A 20467-nucleotide genomic window follows, 5' to 3' on the forward strand; every position below is an offset into this window, starting at 1 on the left:
GAGTCAGCGGGACGAAAAGAAGAAAGAAGAAAGAAAAAGAAGAAAGAAAACACGGAACGAGGTTAGAGGAGCCGCGGGTCGGGCCGGCTCCATCAGGGAAATGACCGAAATGACTGCGATGGCAGGCAGAAGGCCCGCTGCCCGGTTCATGACTCAGACTCCGCCTGTCCAGGTGCTGCTCGCCGTCGCGCTCGCGGCCGCGGACAAGGCCACCGTGACGACGTCGCCGCTGCAAGGTGAGTTGGGACTGTTTTTGAATTGACCCTCGCGGGGGGTCGTCCTTGCCTGAAGTGACCTCCGTGACCTTGCCCCGCAGCCGAGGGCCGCGGCGACCCGGAGCGCGACCTGCAGGACATGGATGGCGACTCCACCGACACCAAGATGATGGCGGCGGGTGCGGGCGCGGGCGCCGCCGCCATGCACGGCCACGGCAAGTTCTTCCAGTGAGTCAGCGTCTTTTTCATTCAGATCCGGATTCGGATTCGGATTCGGGTTCGGATTGCTCGTCGCGGCGGTCGCGCTTGTCGACGAACAGTCTGAACGTGTGGCGGTGTGGCGCCTCTGCCTTTGCCTCTGGCGGTGCGTAGGGACTTCTACTCGCTGCAGTACGGGCCGCGCCAGGTCGAGTTCGGGCACGTGTGCGAGGACCCCAACGAGTGGGAGCAGCGCTTCGAGCGGAAGGACTTGGACAAGTCGCACCACCAGGGCCAGGTACTCTGCCGACTCCGCTGGACTCCGCCGCCACGGTGTCAGGGGCACTCTTCTCTGGCTATGCGTTTCCTTCTTCTTCTGCTGCTTCTGGGGGAGTGAGACGCGGAGGCGGCCGTCCTTGCCGTGAGCCTGGCGGGGGCCTGCATGCCTCGGCATGCCTGCATGTGTAGCGGCAAACAATCATGCCAAAGCAGGCGCGGCCCCCTCGCTCGGCCCGACCCTTTCGGCTGCAGCACTGTGCAGGCCCTGCAGGGACACGGACACAGCACCTAGACCTACATATCAATGCTGGCGGGGAGGGGAGGGGAGGGGAGGGGCGGGGTGCATGCTTCCCGTCCCACCGCGCCGCCGCGGTGGCGACGAGGCGCTGCCGGGCGCTGCACACCACCGAAACGGCCGCAGCTTTTGTTTTCTTTGTTTGGCGCGCTTTTCTGCATTTCCGCGCCAACGGCGTGGACGCCGCCAGCTGCGGGAACCTCTTTCTTCTTTCCCTCGTGCAGCTAGCGCCCTGACTTGCCCGCTTGCTTGAACGAGGAGTCGTTGGCCTGGGTGCGGCGAGTGCCTTCCCTTCCCTCTCTGTCCACGCTGCAAGGCTTTGCTTGTCGCACGCAGGTACGGCCACCACGACGGCAAGGACCACTACGAGAACGGCTTCCGGCGCGGCAACGAGCACCACTTCCACGAGCGGCACGAGAAGGCCGCGCCCAAGCACGGCCACTTCACCACCAAAGTAAGGACCACAGTCTCGGTGGACATGGCTCTGCTTGCACTCCCCGAACGCGACAGGAGCTTCGAGTCCTGTTTGAGGACCAAACGTGTGCCAGAGTTGAGTCCGCGCGGCGCGCTGCGGGAACGAATCGCTCCGAACACAGACAGCAGACCATGACCGCGGCGCCTCGCCGGGCCGCGAAGCGCAAGTCCAATGCTCCAGGAAGAGGCTCTCCATGTCCACCGGACTGGCGTTGCTGGCGTTTGGCTGCGCCGCGCGTGCCGCAGCCAATCAGCGCCGCGTCCGGCGCCAAGGACAAGGACCTTCCCGGAATAGCCTCTGCCAGCCTCGGCCGCAGCCCCGCGGCCTCTGCCTCAGTCACCGTGGATTACCCCTGCACTTTTGATTAATGATTGCGTCCCGGTCGTCCCGGTGAGCAGTCCAGGGTAACTAGTTGGCGCACGCAAGGGACGGTCCCATCGCGTGCCCGCCGCGTGCGCGGCGCTGGCGGCGCTGGCGGCGGCCGGGGACACAAACTCCGCCAAAGTCTCCTCTCCCTGCACCCCTTCGCTGTTTACAAACTTGTCTCTGCTTCCTGGGCTGGTTGTGCTGGGCTTGGGACTTGTCCGATGGGCTTGTCCCGCCCCGCTGCTTTTTGACAACGGTAATTTTGAACTCGCCGCCGATTCCGCGCCGCGCGCAAGGTGGGTCTCGTTGCGAGTCCCTCGCGCGCGGACGCGGAGCGGTCTTTTTTTCCGGCTGGTTTTACTCACCCTGCTCTTGAGCTCAGGTTCGCTGGGGTGACAAGCACGGGGGCTACGGAGAGCACTACTGGGACTACAACCACGGTGGCCACCACGGCGATGTAAGTTTTGTTCTGCAACTGCGATTCTTACCTATTATTTCTAACCTCTGCTGGAAATCATTTTTAATTTTGACACTTGTTTTGTCGCAGGGTGACGGCGGCGGCGAAGGGGTGAGTCCGGGTCCCGTTTCGGGATCACCGCGGCTTGCCTGAGGCTTCTTGACCTCCTGACCCACTCCCCTTCCTGTTTCTGTTTTGGCCCGCCTAAAGCTTGCATGCCTGGCCGAAGCCTACGCCACCCTAACGGCCTGACGCATGTATTGTACACGCTCCGGTGACCCACTTCAACATCGCTCTCTCTCCCTCCCGCAGAGCGCCCCAGTGCCGGACATCGCGGAGCAGGTCGACGACGCCCCTCGGCCGCAGTACAAGCGTCAGTCCTTCTTGGACCAGTCGGGGGCGGCGTCGGGGGTGGCGGCGTCCGGGGCCGAGTCGCCGGGGGGCCGGCGGGCCTACCGGAAGAAGTACGTGGCCAGGCCGACGACCACCACGGTGGCGCCCACGCACCCCGTGCCGCGGCCCAGGACGACCTCGCGGCCACCGCCACAGCGGCAGCCGCCCTCGCCGCCGCCCACCGTCGGCATGGCCGCCAAGTCCAGCAAGACGGCCTTCTTCCCGGCCGACTTCCCCGGCAGCGTGTTCCAGGGCGGCGTGCCCACCTCGGCCACGACGGCGGCCCTCGCGCCCCGAAACGCCCGCCAGACGCCGGGGCAGACGCAGGACGCCGCAGGACTCGTGCGGAGGCTGGCCTTCGACCCCCGCACCGGCAGGGTCCACGACGAGGACACGGGGCAGGTCTTCGTCCTGCAGCCCGTCAGCTGAATCAAAACGAGGAGAGGAGCGATGGCACAAATTGTTGGCTAAACGAGTGGAAGATCAATGTGTTCGAACTGAACCGGACTGAATGCACACATTCAATGAATAAGACTTATTTTTATAAATAAAACGTGCTTTAATTACAGTATACCCTATTCCTTTACAGCAGCAATGTACAGCATTACGCCCCACCCTTGAGGCGGCAGGTCCCAACGTGGCGATGACTCAGACTGTACTTCACGACATGTTGTCGATCATGGCTGGCGGCGGTGTGGTCGCCTCCGGCGCGTTGGCCGGCGGTGCGGCCGGGTCTGCAGCTGGGCTGCCCGGAGCCGCGCCCGGGGTCTTGCCCTTGCACTTGTGGTCGAAAAAGTCCTTGTCCCAGTCGTCGTCGTCGTCCTTGTGGAAGTCCTCCATGAACTTTCGGAACTCCTCGTCGTGCTTCTTCCAATCCTCCTCGAAGTCGTCGTCGTCGCCGTGGTGGGGCTTCCGCGGCGGTGGCGGCGGGGGCTGCCCTTCCGGGGGAACTTGTCCCTCTGGTGGCGGGGCCTCTGGAGCCGCACCCTCTGGCACCTCCTCCTGCTTGCCGGTGACGATGCCGTCCTCGCCGAGGCGCTTCATCACCGAGTCCACGACGTTGCGCCGATGGCGCCCCCCTTCGCCACGGCGGAAGTCGGCGCTAAACCGGTCCGCGTGTCGTCTCCGCCGGCCTAGAAGACCGCCGCCGCCGAGGACGCCACCACCGGCCTTGAACACACCCCCGGCTATCTTGCCCCCAAGCAGGCCGCCCCCGCCACCACCAGCGCCTCCCAGTCTGCCCCCGCCCAGCACCCCGCCGATGGCTCCCCCCGCTACCTTTCCGCCTGCTGCCGCCCCTAGCAGCCCACCGCCGAGCCCCCTGCGCGCCCCTCCCACCGCTCCCCCTATGCCACCCACGGCCCCGACGCCACCCGCCCTGAAGCCCCCGCCGCCGCCGCCGATACCGCCACCCAGCACCCCGGCCCGCGCCCCGGCGACACCAGCCGCCCCTGCGATGCCTCCTGCGACTCCGCCCGCGCCGCCGTAGCCGCCGCCGCCGCCGTAGCCGCCCCCGCAGGCCGAGCACCCCGGCGACCTCCTCCTCCGTCCGGCGGGGTCCTCGGCCGGAGGCAGCAGCCCGCCCAGAGTGGACAGCCCCCGCGCCGCGCTGTCGGCCACCACCCCGGTGACGACGCGGCCGGCCGTCAGCCCCGCGCCCACCGTGTCCCGCACGGCGCCGATCTTGGCGTTCACCACGTCCGCCGCGGAGGAGACGACGGCGGTGCCGATGCCCGCGCCCGCTTCCAGCAGGTTGCGGCTCGCGCCGAAGTAGGCACCCAGGACGTCGCCGGCGGACCGCGTGCCCTGCGCCGCCACGCCCAGCCCGGCGCGCACCACCGCCTCGGCCGGCGTCATGCCCTCCTGCGCCTGCAAGCCGAGAACGACGCCAAGAGTCAGGCAAAGAAAGACGCCAGTCTGCTGTACGGCCTGCCTTAATACCGCGCTGCCACAAATCTCTCACAGATCCCTCACTGACTTACGTGCACCAGGCCGCAGCCGCGCGCCACCAGCAGCACCAGGACGAAGAGGGTCGCCGCCATGCCGCGCTGCGCTGTCGACGGGGACTCGGCGGTAGCGGCGAAAAACACGGAGCTGCGAACCAGGGGACCAGGCGACCCGCGCGGACGAGTAAAGCCCCGCGGAATCGATCAAGTGAAGCGATGCGCCACTTCGGCTCGGACCGCTGTCTTTTATAAAATCGCACCGCGGTGACAAAAAAAGAAGCGGCTGTCGGAATGGAGGAGAGGGGGGCGGAGGGGAATGGAGCGGGCAGCGGGGGGAGCACGGTGGCGCATCGCTCCTGGCGGGCTGGCTCAGGCGTGTCAAAAGCACTCCGGTGCTCTTCATGCTTAGATAGGTGAGCCGTGGGGACAGGCGTCATTACGGACGGGAGGAGGGGGGGGGGGAGGAAGGCATTGCACGCGCCGTTTGCCCTGCGGTTAACGAACAACCGTCTCATCGCGTGGCCATTTTGGCGTCGTTCAATTTTTGGTCATTTTTGACGATTTTGACGCTTTGAAAGTTTTGACGCAGGAGTCACGTTGTACGCCCTCTACGCTGCTCAATCCCGTCCCCCCTTTTTTGCCCGGTAGCCCTGTCTGTTTACGCCTCTGAGGGACTTGTACACAGGGGAATATCCGAGTGGCGTGGGCGGCGGGATTTAAAGCGGAAAGTCCGTCGCAATCGCTGAAAAAGTGGCAAATCATTGAAAAACGGCTGGTTCACTGCGGCCAGCGACGCGGGGCCCGGGCGCCACGGCCCGCCACCGCACCGACCGCGACAACGCGTCATCGGGCTGCTCTTCCAGGAAAGGAAGCGGAAGTTTTGTCACTCCTTGTATTTCGTAATCATCATCATCGTATCACAGTCGATAACCGACTCGCACAGATAGGTGGACTAAACTACCCTAACTTCTATCACATATACAGATATACACGACAATAATTTACATAGGACCTACATAATTTAACAAAGTGAGCAGTTATAATAAATACAATAATTGACTTTGCCGCTGTACATAGACGTGCGCGCCGCGCGGCCAGACGTCAAATTAGAGGCGACGACGCTCCGATCGGCCCTTCCAACCGAGTCACCGGGAACTGCAGCGCCGTCGTTTCAATTTGAGGTCCTCGAAGCGCGAGAAGCACCACGCCCGCACCGCCTCGCTTCAGTCAAAAGAGGCACAGATGACTGTCCAGTGATTTTTGGTGCAGGCCAGCGCACAGACTAAGCGCGCCTTCGACAAACTGACTTAGCGCACCCCGAGTGCAGCCCCGCGAGCACGGCGTCCAGTGGCGGGACTTCGGGGACTTTGGCGTCGAGGGTGGCCGAGGGAGGCCGAGGCCAATCAGGTCAGATGCAGCTGGCGTCTGCTGGCGGCAAGCAGGCCCTGCAGGCCGGGAGGGTGGCCCGCCGCGTGGCCCGGGGGCTGCTCGCTGCACTTGCAGGGGGTTGGCGGCGGCCGCGCCTCCCTCCGCTGTGGCAGCTGCGGCGAGGGGGCGGTGCCGAGCCCCGGTGGCGGCCCCAGGGGCGGCGGCCCGGCGACGGCGTTGCGGGGCCGGGGCCCCACCTGGGGTCCCCGCTTGGGGCCGCGGTGGTGGAAGTGCGGCGGGCCCAGAGGCCTCGGACCGCCGGGCGGCCCCGGCCGCGGCCCGTGGTGGAGGGACGGCGGCGGCCTCTTGAGGTACTTGTGGTGGTGCGACGGTTTGGACGGCTGGAAGGTGGGCTTTTTCTTGTGCTGCTGCAGCAGGATCTGTTCCGGCAGGCGGGGCTTGCCCAGCGCCTCTTTCGACTGAACAGACGAGGGAAGTTGCAATGACACTGTATTTTTCGCACCCGCCCGAAACGAGACTGCCGGACACTTACCGGCGCGGGGATCTCCTCGAGGCCATGAGTCCTGATGCCGCCCTTCTTGGGGTCCTCGATGGCGGCCCACTGGTTGCCGCCCTCGTCGTTGTCCTCGTGGATGGGGATGGACGTCTTGGTGTGGGCGGGGATGTGCACGTGGACCGGCGCGGGCACTGGCGCCGAGGCGCTGACGCCGAGGCCGTGGCTGCCGAGGTCGTGCGACGGGCCGCTGCCGATGGTGGCGCCGAGGCCGCCGCCGTGCGTGTTGCCGTGGCTGCTGCCGTGCCGGGAGACCTCGGACTTGAAGCCGCCGTGGTCGGCGCGGTACTTGACGACGCGGACCTCGCCGTGCGGCTCCAGCAGGCTGCCGAAAACCGAAAAGAGCGACAACTTCATTTTCATGCCATTTCAGAAGCTTAAAAAACTCAAAAGTGTTTGATTTTTAGTCTGACCTGTAGAACCCGCGCACCACCTTGCCGTCGCTGGACTCGGCGCGCTCGTGGTAGTTGCTGTTTTTCTGGTCGTGCACCTTGTACTCGAACTTGTAGGGCGACGGCGGCTCGTGCTCGTGGTCCTGGTCGTGCGACCGCTCCAGGGCGTGGTCCACCGAGTGCACCACACGTTCCTCACTCAGCGTCACGGACTGAAAAGCACCCCACAATTACTTGACAGAAAGAAGCGAGCTTTAGAAGCGCGTCGAGCAGAGTCGTTGACAAGACTGTGGTGGAGGCGGGAACAACGGCCGTGGAATGGCAGTTGGGTTGCCTGCGCGGCAGGCGCTTCGACCGCGCGTCTCCCGGGATGGAGTTTCAACCACACAGCACGCTGCTGTTCGATTCGGCACTGTGGGCCGCTCCACGCGGCACGTCACTGGGTCCGTCTTGGCCGCCTCACCTGGTGGCTGGAGGCGATGGGCGGCGACACGTGGTAGATCGAGGAGCCGTACGTGGCCGGCCGCGGGAACGCCCTGGCCGTGCACGCCGTCGCCAGCACCGCCAGCACCGCCAGCGCCACGGCGGCGAGGTCCGCGGGTCCGCGCCGCGTCCGCGACCTCCCGGGCGGCAGGGCTGCTGCCATCATGGTGACGGCGTCGACGCGGCCGCCGTCGCGTCGCCGGGCTGTCGGCCGAGAGTCTCGGAGCGCGGCCCGCAACTCGGGAAAGTGAGACGACGCGCGACGCGAGCGGACCGGGATCGGACTGCAATAAGTGTTCCGAGTCCGAGTCCAGGCTACTTATATGGACGTGTGGACAGACCCTCCCTGCCCTGCCCTGCCCCACCCTGCCGTGCCGTGCCCCACGCCACGGGGGACGCAGTGCCTCCAGTCCGGCCCCCTCCGGCCGCCTCGCGCCACCACGCGCCACCACGCCCCCCGGACTCCACACGACACCGCCGTCGTCCACATCGTCAACCAAGCCAAACAGGCTGGGCGCCTGCAGCCTCCAGGGTAGACCACCACACGCATCCCGCGCACCGGTGCACGCTGGCTGCCTACCCGCCGGGCGGCGGCCGGGCTCGCCGCGCCCAGCCCACAGCGCTTCTCTGGACGTTGACACTGTCCCCTTCACCGTCTCTGGCTTTGGTTTCCGATGCTGCCTCCGATAGCGAATGATGATGTACGCGCCTCCCGCGGCCCCTGCCCCGCGCCCCGTGCCCACGCCGCGCCCTGGCCGAGGCGAGCCCGCCCGAAGTCCGTTCGCCGTCGTCGTCGTCGTGGGCGTGTTCCCGTACCGCGGCCCGTGCGCGCCACAGTAGTGGAAGTCCTTTTCGGATTTGGGGTTCGGGCTTCGCGTTATTGCCGTGCGGGGGAACGGCAACGACACGACAACGGCACGCGGGAGGCGCCATGGCAGTCGCCCCGCGTGCGGTGGCCTGTCGCCGAGCGGGGCTCAGTATGGTCCAAACCGTTAAATATTTTATTTTTACTTTTATTTGTTTTCTCTGATTTTAATGTTGTTTTTCTCGCGTACAATGATATTTCTCGGAGATCTCCCCTCGCGTACCGCCGTGTCGCCGGCATGGCGTCAGCTCGCTCTCGCTCTGCAGTGGCTCGGCCAGGCGCGGCGGACTCGTGTTGGAAAACGAACAGCATCGGGCCGACATCCCATAGAGCATGTCCCGTGGCCGCGTGCCCGCGTGCCCGCGCCTCAGGCAGGCAGCTCGGCAGGCTGAAAGACGCAACGCTCCGCGCAGGTGTGGTGGCGGCGCTCGACAACCAGCCCCCTCATTCCGAGGGCCGTTTTCGTCGCTCTTTCTCGCGCTCATTAACACAAAATGTTTCCATGTGTCATCATGATTCCCTGACGGCTGAAATTTTTCCCGCTGGCCGATACCGAAATTGGCGTTGAAATGGACCAGACGGTACGGGCTTTTGCCTTGACGAGCTCAGTGGCGCGGCCGCGCGGCTGCACTGTAACGAGCGCGGTGACGAAGTGACGACGACCGGCCACTGGTGACGAACTCGTCCCGCGGCCGCGCGCGCCACACATCATCAGGCCCCTGCCCGCGGTCCGCGGCCCGCAGCCGAGCCTGCACACCGATTCCCGAGTCTCCGTCGCACGCGTGTGGCGTCCCGTTGGAGTGCGAGCGAGACAGCGCCACGACGCGGTCCTTCGGACCGGTCGCCGCTACACTGGCTACACATTCCGGTCGCTTTCCCGCGTCGCCGCGGCCCGGCCGCTCCAGCAGTGCATGTCATGTCGTGCGGCGCGGCGGCGCGGCCGGCCGGCCGGGCGCGCGACGTAAGACGCGGGGTGTGTCCAGTTTAGCTCGGATTTGCGGAAGTCCGTGCGGAATCCGTGCGGACGCTGCGGAACTTGCGGACGCATGCGGAACTTGGCAGTATTTATCTGAAAATGCATTGAAATGACTCAACCGACATATTTTTGGAAAGGGGAGAGTGCGAGGATCATCATTGTGTACTCACTTTTTGATTTTGAGGCCTTTTTATTGGATAACTTTACTTTGTTTGATTTTGTAACGTCGACGCGGCGGGCAACATGCTGTGCGCCCGAGAAACTCATTAAAATCATTACGATGGCACTGGAAAGGGTCAGACCGCTATATTTTTGGAAATGAGGAGGCCGAAGGAGTGCAACAAAACGAAAATAGGGATTCCACAAGAACTCCAGTTTGAATAGAAGCCGTTTGAAACGTAATGTTGTGAAAATATCGGCTGCACCGATGAATTTTTCATACTCCACCAAGAGAGCTTCTTAGATATGAGAAATTCGTCAGCGCAGCCGATGTTTTCACAACAGTACGTTTCAAACGGCTTCTATTCAAACTGGAGGTCTTGTGGAATCCTGTTTTTCGTTTTGTTGCACTCCTTTGCCTCCTCCTTTCTAAAAACATAGCGATGTGATCCTTTCTAGGGCTATTTTAAAGATTTTAATGAGTTTTTCGGGCGCGCAGCATGTTGCCCGCCGCCTCGACTTTACAAAGTCAAACAAAGCACATTTATCCAATAATAAGGCCTCAAAATCAAAAAGTGAGTACACGATGATGATCCTCGCACTCTCCCCTTTCCAAAAATATGTCGGTTGAGTCATTTCAATGCATTTTCAGAGAAATACTGCCAAGTTCCGCATGCGTCCGCAAGTTCCGCAGCGTCCGCACGGGTTCCGCACGGACTTCCGCAAATCCGAGCTAAACTGGACACACCCGCGGCCGGCGAAGACGTTAGCGCGCGTCACAGTCACACCGGGACGCCGGGACGCCGGGAAGGCGAAGGCAGGCAACGGCGACACGCAAAGCAGTACCGTCGGCTACCTGGCGAGGCGGAAGTGGCGCTCAAGTGGCGGTGGCGCCGCGCGACGACCAGAAGTGCCGAAAAGAGGCCCCGCTTTCCACTCCACGCGCACCACACTCATGATGATCATGATCAGCGCGGCGCAGAGTGCTGCTCCGCGGATGACCCCGCTGGCCGCTGGAGCCGCTGGCCGGCACGCGATGCGAGCCGCGAGCTCCTCAGCGTGAGAGCGTGCTCGGTGTGCCCGGCGTGCACCCGCCGCGATTCAGCGAGTCACGCCGGGTCCGGTCCGGTCTGTCCGCCAAGGCGCCCAGGGCGGCCGATGCCACCCACATCACCGACCGCACTCCATCCATCACCGAAAGCAGTCATGTTGATGGCGGCTGGGAACCACCGCGCCGCCCCGGCGAGACCCCCGTCACGAAAAATCAACAAGAGTTAGAACTGAAAAATGAAGTTATGTTGAACGTTTGGAGAGGGAGTCGCCCTTGGCGCGACCGCCGTGACCCAGACCGAGGCGACCGGTAACCATGACGACGGCAGGGCACGGCGTGGTCCAGGGCGACGTGCGCGGTGATCGGCGGGGCCCACCACACCACGCTATCGCGACAGGTGTCACCGCCCGGCATGATAAATTTCATTAAAATTCTCCTCGTCGCTGCAAAGCCGCTGCAGTGAGTGGGACACGCCTTCGTCATCAGCGGCACACGGTTTTGTTCTCCGTCTGTCTCCGCGTATCTCGACGATGAAAAATGGTTCAATTAGGAGGAACACGCAGAATCGTTGGCGAAATCTCCGGAAATCTGCCACGTCGTCGTCGTCGGCGTCCTGGAGCAGGCCGCTGTGTAAAACGATCCCGGACGCTTCCAGGCGGATTGTCCGCGCTGAAATACCAGTAAAACGGCGTCGGCGCGTCGGAGTGTTGGAAGGCAGGTGGCGTTGTGCCGTTCCCTCCCCGGCAGTCCGGCCCGGCCTGCACCGGCCTCGCCGCCAGCCCCCCAAGGTCAATGCTGCGGCTGCGGCCTCGGTGTGCCCACCTTGTCCCTTAGTCCAGTTAATCGGGCCCCGCGCGGGGCGGGGCGGGGCGGGGCGGGGCGGGGCGGGGCGGGGTGATGTCAGGAGAGGTAATCGAACTGGCCGAGCCTCGCGGCGCGGACTAGACGCGGGCGTGGCGCGGCGTGGCGTGGCGTGGCGCGGCGTGCACTGCGTCGTCTGCAGAGAAAGTGAATGCGGCGCTGTCATAATTATGGCACTGGCATGAGGGCCTCGCGAGCCGCGCCGCCGAGCCACGCCGTCGAGCCGCGGGGACCATCCCGCCGTCCCGCGCTGCCCGCGCCGCGCGGCGTGGAGACACGCGCCGCCACTCGGCGTGCCGATTCCTCCACCGATCGATTCGAGCCAGTCCCGCGGGCTGGTTCGGAGCAGTCGCGGTGTCTCTCTCGCACTCTCGGGGCGTCCCGTGCGGGTGCGAGAGAGACAGACGAGGCGCTCCGCGGAATCAGTCTGCGGGTAGAAAGGCGGCGTATGAGGGCCTGGAAGCATTAAGGCGCTCTGCCGTAACGATTGCCCCTTTCAGGCGGACACGCCGCCGCTTAGTCCTAAAGTCCCAATTTGGGCTCGAGACAAGCTGCGCCAATGACTTGCCCTTCAACAGAGGAGTCCGTCGGCTCTGTCGTATGTGTGATTTGGGTCCGATTGAAGGACTACGGATCTTATGTCTTATGTCCGACTGAGAGGGCCTCCGGAGGCATGGATTAGATATCGCGGAAGCAAATAAAAGCCCATTTCGTCCCTTCAACGCATTTGCTCGTTCCCAGTCGGAATAATAATTGCCCACTGTTGGTATTGCCGCCCCGCCTTCCTACTGCTAGTGTCACACCAATTAGAAACAATTAGCGAGTCACTGCCCTTCTCCTCTGTGCGTGCTTGGATTGCTCGGATTGCTTGGATTGCTCGGGTGGCGCTGTGAACCGGAGTCCACTCCATCTGATAACAGACGCTCGGAGAGGCGCGGCTCGCCACGGCCGGGCCAGGCCGTTCAATGCTGTCGGCCAGACCGCCGCCAAAAATCCGAGCTGGACACTTTTCTGGCCGGGAACTCGGAACCCGACCCGGGATGCACTCCTCTCGTTGTGTCGGAGTCGTCGCCCTGGAAATGAGCGGAGAGGGCGCCTGGAGGAGAAACTGCCTGGAACGAGTCTGGAAGCTGGAACTGGAGAACTCCTGCAGTGAGCCGGACCAGGCCGGGCGGCTGACGGTGGTCTATTTCTATCGTCCTGTCACCCGTTTCCATGTTTATATCTGGTGGGTCGGGGATTCAATCCACGCTGGTCTCCCGTCGAAACCACCGCGCCTTACGAACAACTCTGCGAAAGAAATTAAAGTTGCACGAATCTGGCTCACCGTTCCGATTATGGTTATGGTTAATTAATCTCCGGATCGGAAACAACTGTTCGCGAATTTGCCTGCCGCGCTGTGCGCTGCGGACCGTGTGAACAGTCGAGATGGGCGGGGAGGGAAGTCCTGCCGCCAGCGCCGCCAGCGCCGCCCGCATACAGCGGCGTGGGTAGCGGTCGCGCCGCTGCAGCAACTCGCGGCGGCGGCGGCGGCCGCCGTGCCAACAACAGCGACAACAGCAACAACAACAGCAGCAGTGGACGCCGGTGGAGGTGCTGTTTGGCCTCCCATCCATTCGCAACAATTTTCCGAGTGCCAGCCACAGTCTTAGTTGGGCGGCACGCAGTCCGGACCGGCACTGGAGGAGGCGCCGCGACCCGCTGCGACCCGCCGCGACCCATTACATCGCGACCCACCGCGACCCACCGCGACCCGCCGCGACCCGCCGCGACCCATCGCGAGACACCAGCTACCCGTCAGGACGCGACCCCTAGACGCGCGCACCGCTACCCACGGCAGTCCTCGGCGGCGATCTTCGGCGGCGACCTTTGACGGCGACCCTCGGCGGCGGCCTCGACCCCCGTCGTCGGCCAGGGCGCCAGGGGCACACGGCCGTGGCCATGGCGGCGGCCGGCAGCTGGACGGTAAGTGTGCGCCGATGCGGCCATCGTTGTGTCATCCCGCTTCGGGGCTTTTCTTCGTAACGGCTACTCGGCTACTTTCTACCTCTTCGGAACGAGTTTCGGCTTTTCTGCCAAGATTGCTGACATTTTCTCTCGAATGGGTCGCGTGGTGCCGCCGCCGGGGCCGAAGATGGCCTTTAGATGCGTGTCTGTTCGGTCCGTTTCGGCCACGCCAGAGTATCACTTTTCTCTTCCCTCGACATAACGATTTGCCACCGAGTGAATTCAGTTCGCGCCAATCATCCCTGTTCTCCCAGCGCAGACTCTACAGAGTCGCTGGTCGTGGTTTTCGGCCTTCCTGAAAGCAAACCTCGAGTTCCCTCCGGGATCGCTGTGTCCAAGCCTCGGCCGCGCTAGACGCGGCGCCAGACCAGTCCAATAACCCCTCGATTCCTCGTCTCGCGTCCCTCCCACAAAGCCGTGGCTTCCAATTTATTAAGGTCCCCACGCTGGCTAGCGGCGCTGGCGGCGGTCCTCTCCGTAGTTCGGAGGCTCCGTAGGCGGCTGGCTGGACGCCGAGCCTTCCCGGGCAGCTTGGCGGCGACGGCGACCATTGGCGGCATCGGCAGAAGACATGCTCCGAGGCAGAAGACAGGCCGGCCACTAGACATAGGGACTCATAGCGGGCTAGCCGGGGCTCGCCCTTATCCCAGTAGACCGATTCCGAGAGTCGTTTTCGTCGCTCTGTCTCTCTCGCACCTATGCGGGACGCCCCATGAGTGCGAGAGAGACAGAGCGATGAAAACGACTCTCGGAATCAGTCTGCCGCCACTCAGCCAGGGCCCACCAGGCCGTGGCCACCGCCTTGCTGCCTGACGGCCTGACGTGCGAAGCCCTGCAAATGAATGTCAATATCTCCGTTACACAAGCGCGCTGCCCGGCCGCCTGGCCGCTGCCCTGCACGCTGCACGGCAGGCACGGCAATGACGCGTGCTTCTGCATGAGGGAGCCACCCGGAAAACGGAGTCGATGTCGTCGGCTACGAAAACATCCCTGTTTATTCATTTCGTTAGTTATTCCCACCGTTTCATGCAGTGGCCGACCAAGCAGTGCCCATAGCGCCCATGCGGCTGCGGCGGTGGGTGGCGGTCGTCGCGGTCGTCGCGGACCGGCAGGGCGGCTCGGTTGCCTTTACGGCCACTTTGTCGCCGCTCAAACCTCATTCTAGTTTTATTTTTATCGGGGCCCCGACGGTGTGGGGCGGCCAGGTGCAGCCGGCCGCCGTAACGCCCGTCCCGTCCGTCTGCACTGGGACAGTGAGCACTTCCTCGTCCTGCACCCTCGTACCGAACGGTGCGCTCTCCTCGCTCTGTCTCTCTCGCACTCACGGCGCGTGCCGTAGGGGAGCGAGAGAGACAGAGCGACGAAGCACCTGTGGCGTGCCTCGCGCCTCCACTGCACCGTCCGTGCGCTGCTCGAGGGCGGGCCTGGACAGGACCCTCGTTTTGGCAGGGGACCAAACCGCGGCCGACGGCCTGGCCTGGCCGGTGGGTGGGGCGTGATCCCCAGCAGTAATTAAGGCGTCAGACACGTTCGATTTGTCGCAGCGCCCCGACGTGTTCGTCACGCTCGCCGTCACGCTCGTCACGGTCTAACCTACCCTGGGTCCGTCACACTGTCACACTGTCACACACCCACGCCCGGTGGCTCTTCAGTCGCCGCCGTCCCCGCCTCGCTTCCCTTCGCGAAACCTTAGAACGGCGGTCGGGAAGGCGAAAGGGCGCTGCGGCCGCCCCGAAGGGCCCCCAAAGGGCCCCCAAAGGACTCCCAAAAGGGCTGCCGGCCCGAGACTCCTCTCTCCTCTTCCGCGAAGCGGCAATTTTCGAAAACAAATAACCACGACTGTACGGCTGACGCGAAACTTACAGGTTCGGCCTGCCTGCCTGCCTGTCTGTCTGCCTGTCTGTCTGTCTGTCTGTCTACCCGCAATCGAATCTGGCCGCCCAGCCAAATCTTGTGTGAAAGATAGCAGTCCGCGCGCCTCGCTGTAATAAAGGCGTAAAAGAAATATATGCCACCCACACCTCGCTGTTGCCCGTGGCCGCGGTCGCGGAAAGGAAAGAGGAGGGGGAAGGGGGAGGGGGGATTTAGGATGTCTCCTACCGGCCCGAGTCCGAGTCCGTCCGTCCGGTTTATAGTTTCTAGCGGGACCGCGGCGGCGCGGTGCACTGCCTCGGCCGAATGCTGCACCTCTGTGTGGTCCACCAGGGCGTCTAGGCGGTCGGGCCGCGCGGTGTGCTGGCGGGACAGAGGCCGGCCGCGTGCCAAATGAATCGAAAACGCTTCGATTACTCGGTCAATCGGCAGCGCCGTCCGGCACCGTTGCGCTGCATTTCCATGGCAGTTTCCGTCGCCGCGGACCCGGAGAAGGCCGACTTCCCGACCCGATCTCGATATGCGAGTCGCGAACCGTGGGGTCCGGCCCGTGCGGGCAGTGACAGCAGTACAGTACACTGCAGGCTGACTCCGAGAGGCGTTTTCATCGCTCTGTCTCTCTCGCGCTCATGGGGCGTCCCGTTAAGGTGCGAGAGAGACAGCGACGAAAACGCACAGGCCTGGCCCACGCGCCGCGGAAGAAAGCCCGGCCAATTTTCGGGCCAATTATCGACCGCCAATCGGCGACCTGGCCGCGCGGCGGATCGGATCGCTCGTTTACGACGGACGCGCCAAATTTGAATTTGGATCCCGCCGCGACAAGTACCGCCCGTATATCATGTCTCCCGCCTTCCTCTCTGTTTCAGCTGCTCTGGGTGGCGTGCTTCGCGGTGGCCCCCGGCCCCACGGTCGCGATGCTGCTCCGGGGGCCGTCGTCGTCGTCCGGGAGCGCGGAGGCCCAGGCCAGGCTGACCGTCGTGGACTGGAACGCCTACGATGACCGGGAACAGGACGTAAGCGAAAACCCGCGACGAACCGCGAGGGCTGTCTCATTGTGTTCCCCGCGCGCGACCTTGACATACACGCACCAGATAGTTGGCCGGGCATTGCGCTCTCGCCCCAGCAGAGTGTGTGTGTCTGTGTGTGTGAGTGTGCGATGTAATTTGGCCGAGCAGGCGCTGTACGATCTGCCGGTCGGTATGAAATGCGGCCCGACACGTGGAAGGCATTGTTTTCCTCGATCTGTTTAGCATCTCGGCATCTCGAAATTCGTGAAGGTGGGGCGAGACATCGAACCTCATAATCCATGCCGACATGCGCGTGTTTCGGACCCATCCTTTTATTATTATTTTTTATTTTGTTTTTATTATCTTGTATTGATATTCCGGGAGGTGGGAGTCAAGTTAAACGCTTTCCCCGACAACATAAAATTCGGAAAAGAGAAATAACATCAGCGGAGAAGCACGAAAATCAACTCGAGAAAGATCACGATTCTGCGACCATAAAGGACGCACGCTCTTGTCACAAAAATGCTCTTGGGAGGCAAAATTGCTCTCGGCAGGAGTGTGTTGACAGTGTGCCCGCTGTTCCGCAGGGCCCCGGGACGTACAGCTTCGGCTACGAGATCGAGGACGCGGCCACCGCCAACACGCAGTTCAGGCAGGAGGAGCGCTTCGCCAACGGCACGGTGGTGGGCAGCTACGGCCTGGTGGAGCCCGACGGCAACGTGCGCGTCGTCAACTACGTCGCCGACGCCCAGGGCTACAGGTAAGTCTTACAGTGCACCGGCGCCACTTTGTGCCTCCGCCAAATCGCTTTTCAATTCCTCTCGTTTGATTGTCCAGAGTCCGCATCGAGAACAGCCTGCGGAAGAACGAGGACTTCCCCCGGACGAGTCCCTCGCCGCCGCGGCGCCGCCCGCCGAAGCGGCCCACCGACCGCCTGCTGTACGCCCGACCACCATTTGCGGCATGGCGAGTACAGTTCCACCCGTTTTCGGGAAGCGCTAATCAGTGACTTGTCCTGTGCGCAGGGCCGCGGACGTCGAAGTCGTGCCCTCGCCGTCGTCGTCGCCGGCGTCCCCGCTGGCGTGGGCGCTGCTGGCGCTCCAGGGCGGCAGGCGGCCGCCAGTGCAGGACCAGCGCCTGCGGCCAGCCAGTGCCGCTAGGCCGCGGCAAGGCCAGCAAGGCCAGCAAGGCCCGCAGCGACGCCAAATGTCCCGGCCGGAGGCGGACCTGGCGGAGCGCGCCGAACGCGCGGAGGAAGTCGCGCAAAGCAGTGAGCAGCGGGACGCGCAGCAATTACAGCAGCAGGACTGGTACAGCCGCCAGGGCTACCTCCCCGGCGACACCGTCCTCCGCTACGCGCACCAGGGCCGCGTCCAGGACCGCGTCCAGGACGCCGATGATCTCTCCAACCACGTCGGCGACGCGCCCTCGTCGGCCAGGAGCCAGAGCTGGACGTCCGCGCCCATCGTGGTCTGGCCCGCGGCACCAGCAGCGCCATCGCGCGGCACCCAGCGGTACGTCCTGCCGCCCATCCCCTCGCTGGACAAGCTCATCTACAAGAGGAACGTCTACTGATTCAACTCCCGGCGTCGTATTTATTTTATCGTTATAGGATTTCCTCATTTCGATATTACAATGAAAAAGTATACTAGTGTATTATTTATTTGCGATATTCAATAAATTCTGAAAATTGGCTTGATGGTTTGATTAACTCCGTTTAATAGCGTGCTACACACTACGTAGTGAGAGAAACCTCACCATAAGCTTCACGCACTCGCGCGCGCACACACGGACAGACTCACACAGACACGCGCGACGACCCAATCCAAACTGCACAGATGCGTGGAAGCCCCCAATGATAATCCGCTAGGGTCGATTGGCATCTTTTGTCGTAAACACTCGCCTGCCTTTTGCAGCATTGTTGTCTCTGACGGCGCTCCTCTGCTCCGCGGAGTTTCTCTTTGCTCTCGGTGCCTTGGGAGCACCTCGCCGTTAACGCGCCGCGCGCAGGGCAGGTGCTGCGTCTTAACGTCTTAACGCGCCGTTTAACCGCCGCGGCCTCCTTCCGGATGCGTCCGAAGCAGTCCGAAGACCGCGGCGAGCGGGCGCCGAGCACGGCCGGGCAGCGCGCCTGCGCTTTCGGACGCCGCCGCCGCGGCGTTGAACGTGGCGGCCAAGCCGAGAAGGGCCGACGACGACGACCTTTCGCTTCCAGACTGCAGCCCGCCGCGCCGCCGCGCCGCTGCACTTCCGAGGTGTGATCTGGGAGACGCACGCACGTCGTGGGCGTTGTATCTTTACGGTCGGCGGGCCGGGCCGGGCCGGGCGGCGCCTCGCGGGTGCGCGATGCAGTGCTGCTCCAGTGCTGCACCAGGAACTCGACGGGCTCTTCCTCGAACTCACGCCCCCGCTGCCGCCACGCCCTCCGTCCTCCGTCGGCACACGGCAACGGCGACGAAAAAACGAAAGCGGTTCATGATTCCGCCGCCCGGCGGGTAGGCAACTCAGTGGCGGTGCAGCCGCACTGGCGGCGGGTTTATTTACAGAGCCAACCGAGTGACACTCTCACTGCGTTGAATGGGGGCGCCGTGCCGTGCCGTGCCGCGCCGTGCCGCGCCAAGCTGGTAGTGCTGGTCGCGCGACCGGACCGAGTCGTCCATGTCGAGATGACCAGCAGTGTCAAGATCAAGGCGGGGCGGTGCAGTCCGCGGCGCCGCGCTGCTTTCTTTCCAAATGAGGGAAGACCAGGCCTCCCCCCTCTCCTCTCGCTTCCCTCCACACGACGCAGCCAGGCCCTTACCGCGCCCAAACCCGCTCGCTCCAGGTTCGAACACACTAACGACCGCGCTAAACGAAAGTTAAGTCATGCACGCCAGATTTGACGGGACGCCCGATGCAACCATGTCCTGCGCGTTATTTAATCTACTTAACGCACTGGCCCTGGAGACACGGGTGCCACACACACACACACACACACACACGCACACGGGAAGTCTTACTGAATAACGACCGGGCGCAGGCAGCACCAGGACGACGTCGGCCGTCGGCGTGATGCGCGATGCGTGATGCGTGATGATGGTCACGCCCCTCTCCCCGTGCCCGGCGGCGTGGCGCGGCGCGGCGTGCGCGTCGGTACGCGCGTGCGTATAAGAGCAGGAGGCGTGCCCCGCCGGGGGCTCACTCCACCTGACTCACTCCACCTGCACTCGTCGACGGCCGCGCCGCTCGTGTCGTCTGCCGCCGTCGTCCGCCCGATCGCCGCCGCCCCCGTCATGTCCGCAATCAAGGTGGGTCTCGTCCTGTCCGCGCTGCCGCACGCTGCCGCCTCGGTTCGGCGTGGACCCCAGTGGACCCGCGGCACGGCACGGCGTCGACGACGCGACGACGCGGTGGTCGAAAGGGAAAGTGGCGCTTCGCCGCGCTGCAGCAGCTGCAGTGTGTGAGTGTGTGTGGACGTGGCTCGGCGTTAACGTAGTCACGTTGCAGGTCGCCGTGGTGGTGTGCGCGCTTGTCGCCGTGGTGCAGGCCAGGCCGGGGACGCCCGCCAGGGTCGGATACGCGCCGCTGGAGGACCACCACGACCACCAGGACTACCACGTGAGTCCCACGCTGCGTGCTTCTCCCTGTCCTGCCAAAGTGCGCCATTTTTGTAAACCGGGTGAACACCCTCTGCGCAGGCCCACCCCAAGTACTCCTACAAGTACGGCGTGAGCGACCACCACACCGGCGACATCAAGAGCGCGCACGAGACCCGGGACGGCGACGTGGTCAAGGGGCAGTACAGCCTGGTGGAGGCGGACGGCACCATCCGCACCGTGGACTACACGGCGGACGACCACAACGGCTTCAACGCCGTGGTCACCAAGTCCGGCCACCCCCACGGCCACCACCCTTGAGACTGCAGCAGAACAACTACGAATGATGTGTGCCTGTGAGAGTGTGTGCGTGTGTGTGTCTGAAAGACAAGTGTTACAGCTGTATGTATATTGTAAAGATAATTTTATCGTTTTCTTTTTAAAATTTGTTATTTAACTAATTGAGACAAACATGGCTATCTGCTTTATGCAAATGCATACCTAATGAGTGTAAGAGAGTAAAGACTTCATTGCAATGCTTACTTGTGTGTTTTTCGATCTTTTAAAAGAAGTTTAATTTTAGCGGAATGTGAAGGCAGTGCAAAAGAGACAATTTGAAAAAAAAATTAAAAATTGAACAGAAATGGAAATTA

General features: G+C 63.2%; 5 protein-coding genes across 5 annotated transcripts; 4 read left to right on the forward strand and 1 right to left on the reverse strand.

Annotated features, from left to right (window-relative positions):
- The first annotated feature begins 148 nt into the window (after nucleotides 1-148).
- On the forward strand, nucleotides 149-3107 carry LOC117643451. The gene is made up of 6 exons (XM_034382369.1): nucleotides 149-236; nucleotides 317-443; nucleotides 588-711; nucleotides 2211-2285; nucleotides 2376-2396; nucleotides 2598-3107. Exons 1-6 carry the CDS (start codon nucleotides 149-151, stop codon nucleotides 3105-3107), a joined length of 945 nt encoding a protein of 314 aa, XP_034238260.1.
- Nucleotides 3108-6081: 2974 nt separating this feature from the next.
- On the reverse strand, nucleotides 6082-7499 carry LOC117642586 (proline-rich protein HaeIII subfamily 1-like; the record flags this gene model as incomplete). Its single annotated transcript, XM_034380892.1, has 4 exons — nucleotides 6082-6471; nucleotides 6546-6891; nucleotides 6980-7170; nucleotides 7422-7499. Coding segments are annotated over 4 exons (1005 nt in total), but the record flags the coding sequence as incomplete, so codon positions are not given.
- A 1790-nt stretch (nucleotides 7500-9289) lies between these two features.
- Nucleotides 9290-12010, forward strand: LOC117643459. Its single transcript, XM_034382380.1, has 4 exons — nucleotides 9290-9785; nucleotides 9941-10016; nucleotides 10094-10206; nucleotides 11854-12010. The coding sequence occupies exons 1-4, from the start codon at nucleotides 9748-9750 to the stop codon at nucleotides 12008-12010; spliced, it is 384 nt and encodes a 127-aa protein (XP_034238271.1). The 5' UTR covers nucleotides 9290-9747.
- A 1281-nt stretch (nucleotides 12011-13291) lies between these two features.
- On the forward strand, nucleotides 13292-17003 carry LOC117642254 (larval cuticle protein A2B-like). The gene is made up of 3 exons (XM_034380246.1): nucleotides 13292-13318; nucleotides 16099-16245; nucleotides 16827-17003. Exons 1-3 carry the CDS (start codon nucleotides 13295-13297, stop codon nucleotides 17001-17003), a joined length of 348 nt encoding a protein of 115 aa, XP_034236137.1. The 5' UTR covers nucleotides 13292-13294.
- Nucleotides 17004-19478: 2475 nt separating this feature from the next.
- On the forward strand, nucleotides 19479-20391 carry LOC117640177 (cuticle protein 19-like). Its single transcript, XM_034376472.1, has 3 exons — nucleotides 19479-19526; nucleotides 19726-19836; nucleotides 19917-20391. Exons 1-3 carry the CDS (start codon nucleotides 19512-19514, stop codon nucleotides 20133-20135), a joined length of 345 nt encoding a protein of 114 aa, XP_034232363.1. The 5' UTR covers nucleotides 19479-19511; the 3' UTR covers nucleotides 20136-20391.
- The last annotated feature ends 76 nt before the right edge of the window (nucleotides 20392-20467 follow it).

This window comes from Thrips palmi, unplaced genomic scaffold (genome assembly GCF_012932325.1).
Source record: "Thrips palmi isolate BJ-2018 unplaced genomic scaffold, TpBJ-2018v1 HiC_scaffold_1, whole genome shotgun sequence".
In the NCBI taxonomy this organism is placed as follows: Eukaryota; Metazoa; Arthropoda; class Insecta; order Thysanoptera; family Thripidae; genus Thrips; species Thrips palmi.

Bases quoted from the DNA above. Each gene is read 5' to 3' on its own strand.
- LOC117642254 (XM_034380246.1), top strand. From the start codon at position 13,295: ATGGCGGCGGCCGGCAGCTGGACG. The intron at 13,319-16,098 runs GTAAGTGTGCGC...TCTCTGTTTCAG, and splicing joins CGGCGGCCGGCAGCTGGACG to CTGCTCTGGGTGGCGTGCTT. The intron at 16,246-16,826 runs GTAAGCGAAAAC...GCTGTTCCGCAG, and splicing joins ACGATGACCGGGAACAGGAC to GGCCCCGGGACGTACAGCTT.
- LOC117640177 (XM_034376472.1), top strand. The intron at 19,837-19,916 runs GTGAGTCCCACG...CCCTCTGCGCAG, and splicing joins ACGACCACCAGGACTACCAC to GCCCACCCCAAGTACTCCTA.
- LOC117643451 (XM_034382369.1), top strand. From the start codon at position 149: ATGACTCAGACTCCGCCTGTCCAGGTGCTGCTCGCCGTCGCGCTCGCG. The intron at 444-587 runs GTGAGTCAGCGT...GGCGGTGCGTAG, and splicing joins GGCCACGGCAAGTTCTTCCA to GGACTTCTACTCGCTGCAGT. The intron at 2,397-2,597 runs GTGAGTCCGGGT...TCCCTCCCGCAG, and splicing joins GTGACGGCGGCGGCGAAGGG to AGCGCCCCAGTGCCGGACAT.
- LOC117643459 (XM_034382380.1), top strand. From the start codon at position 9,748: ATGAGAAATTCGTCAGCGCAGCCGATGTTTTCACAACA. The intron at 10,017-10,093 runs GTGAGTACACGA...ATGCATTTTCAG, and splicing joins TAAGGCCTCAAAATCAAAAA to AGAAATACTGCCAAGTTCCG. The intron at 10,207-11,853 runs GTTAGCGCGCGT...TGCCCCTTTCAG, and splicing joins CACCCGCGGCCGGCGAAGAC to GCGGACACGCCGCCGCTTAG.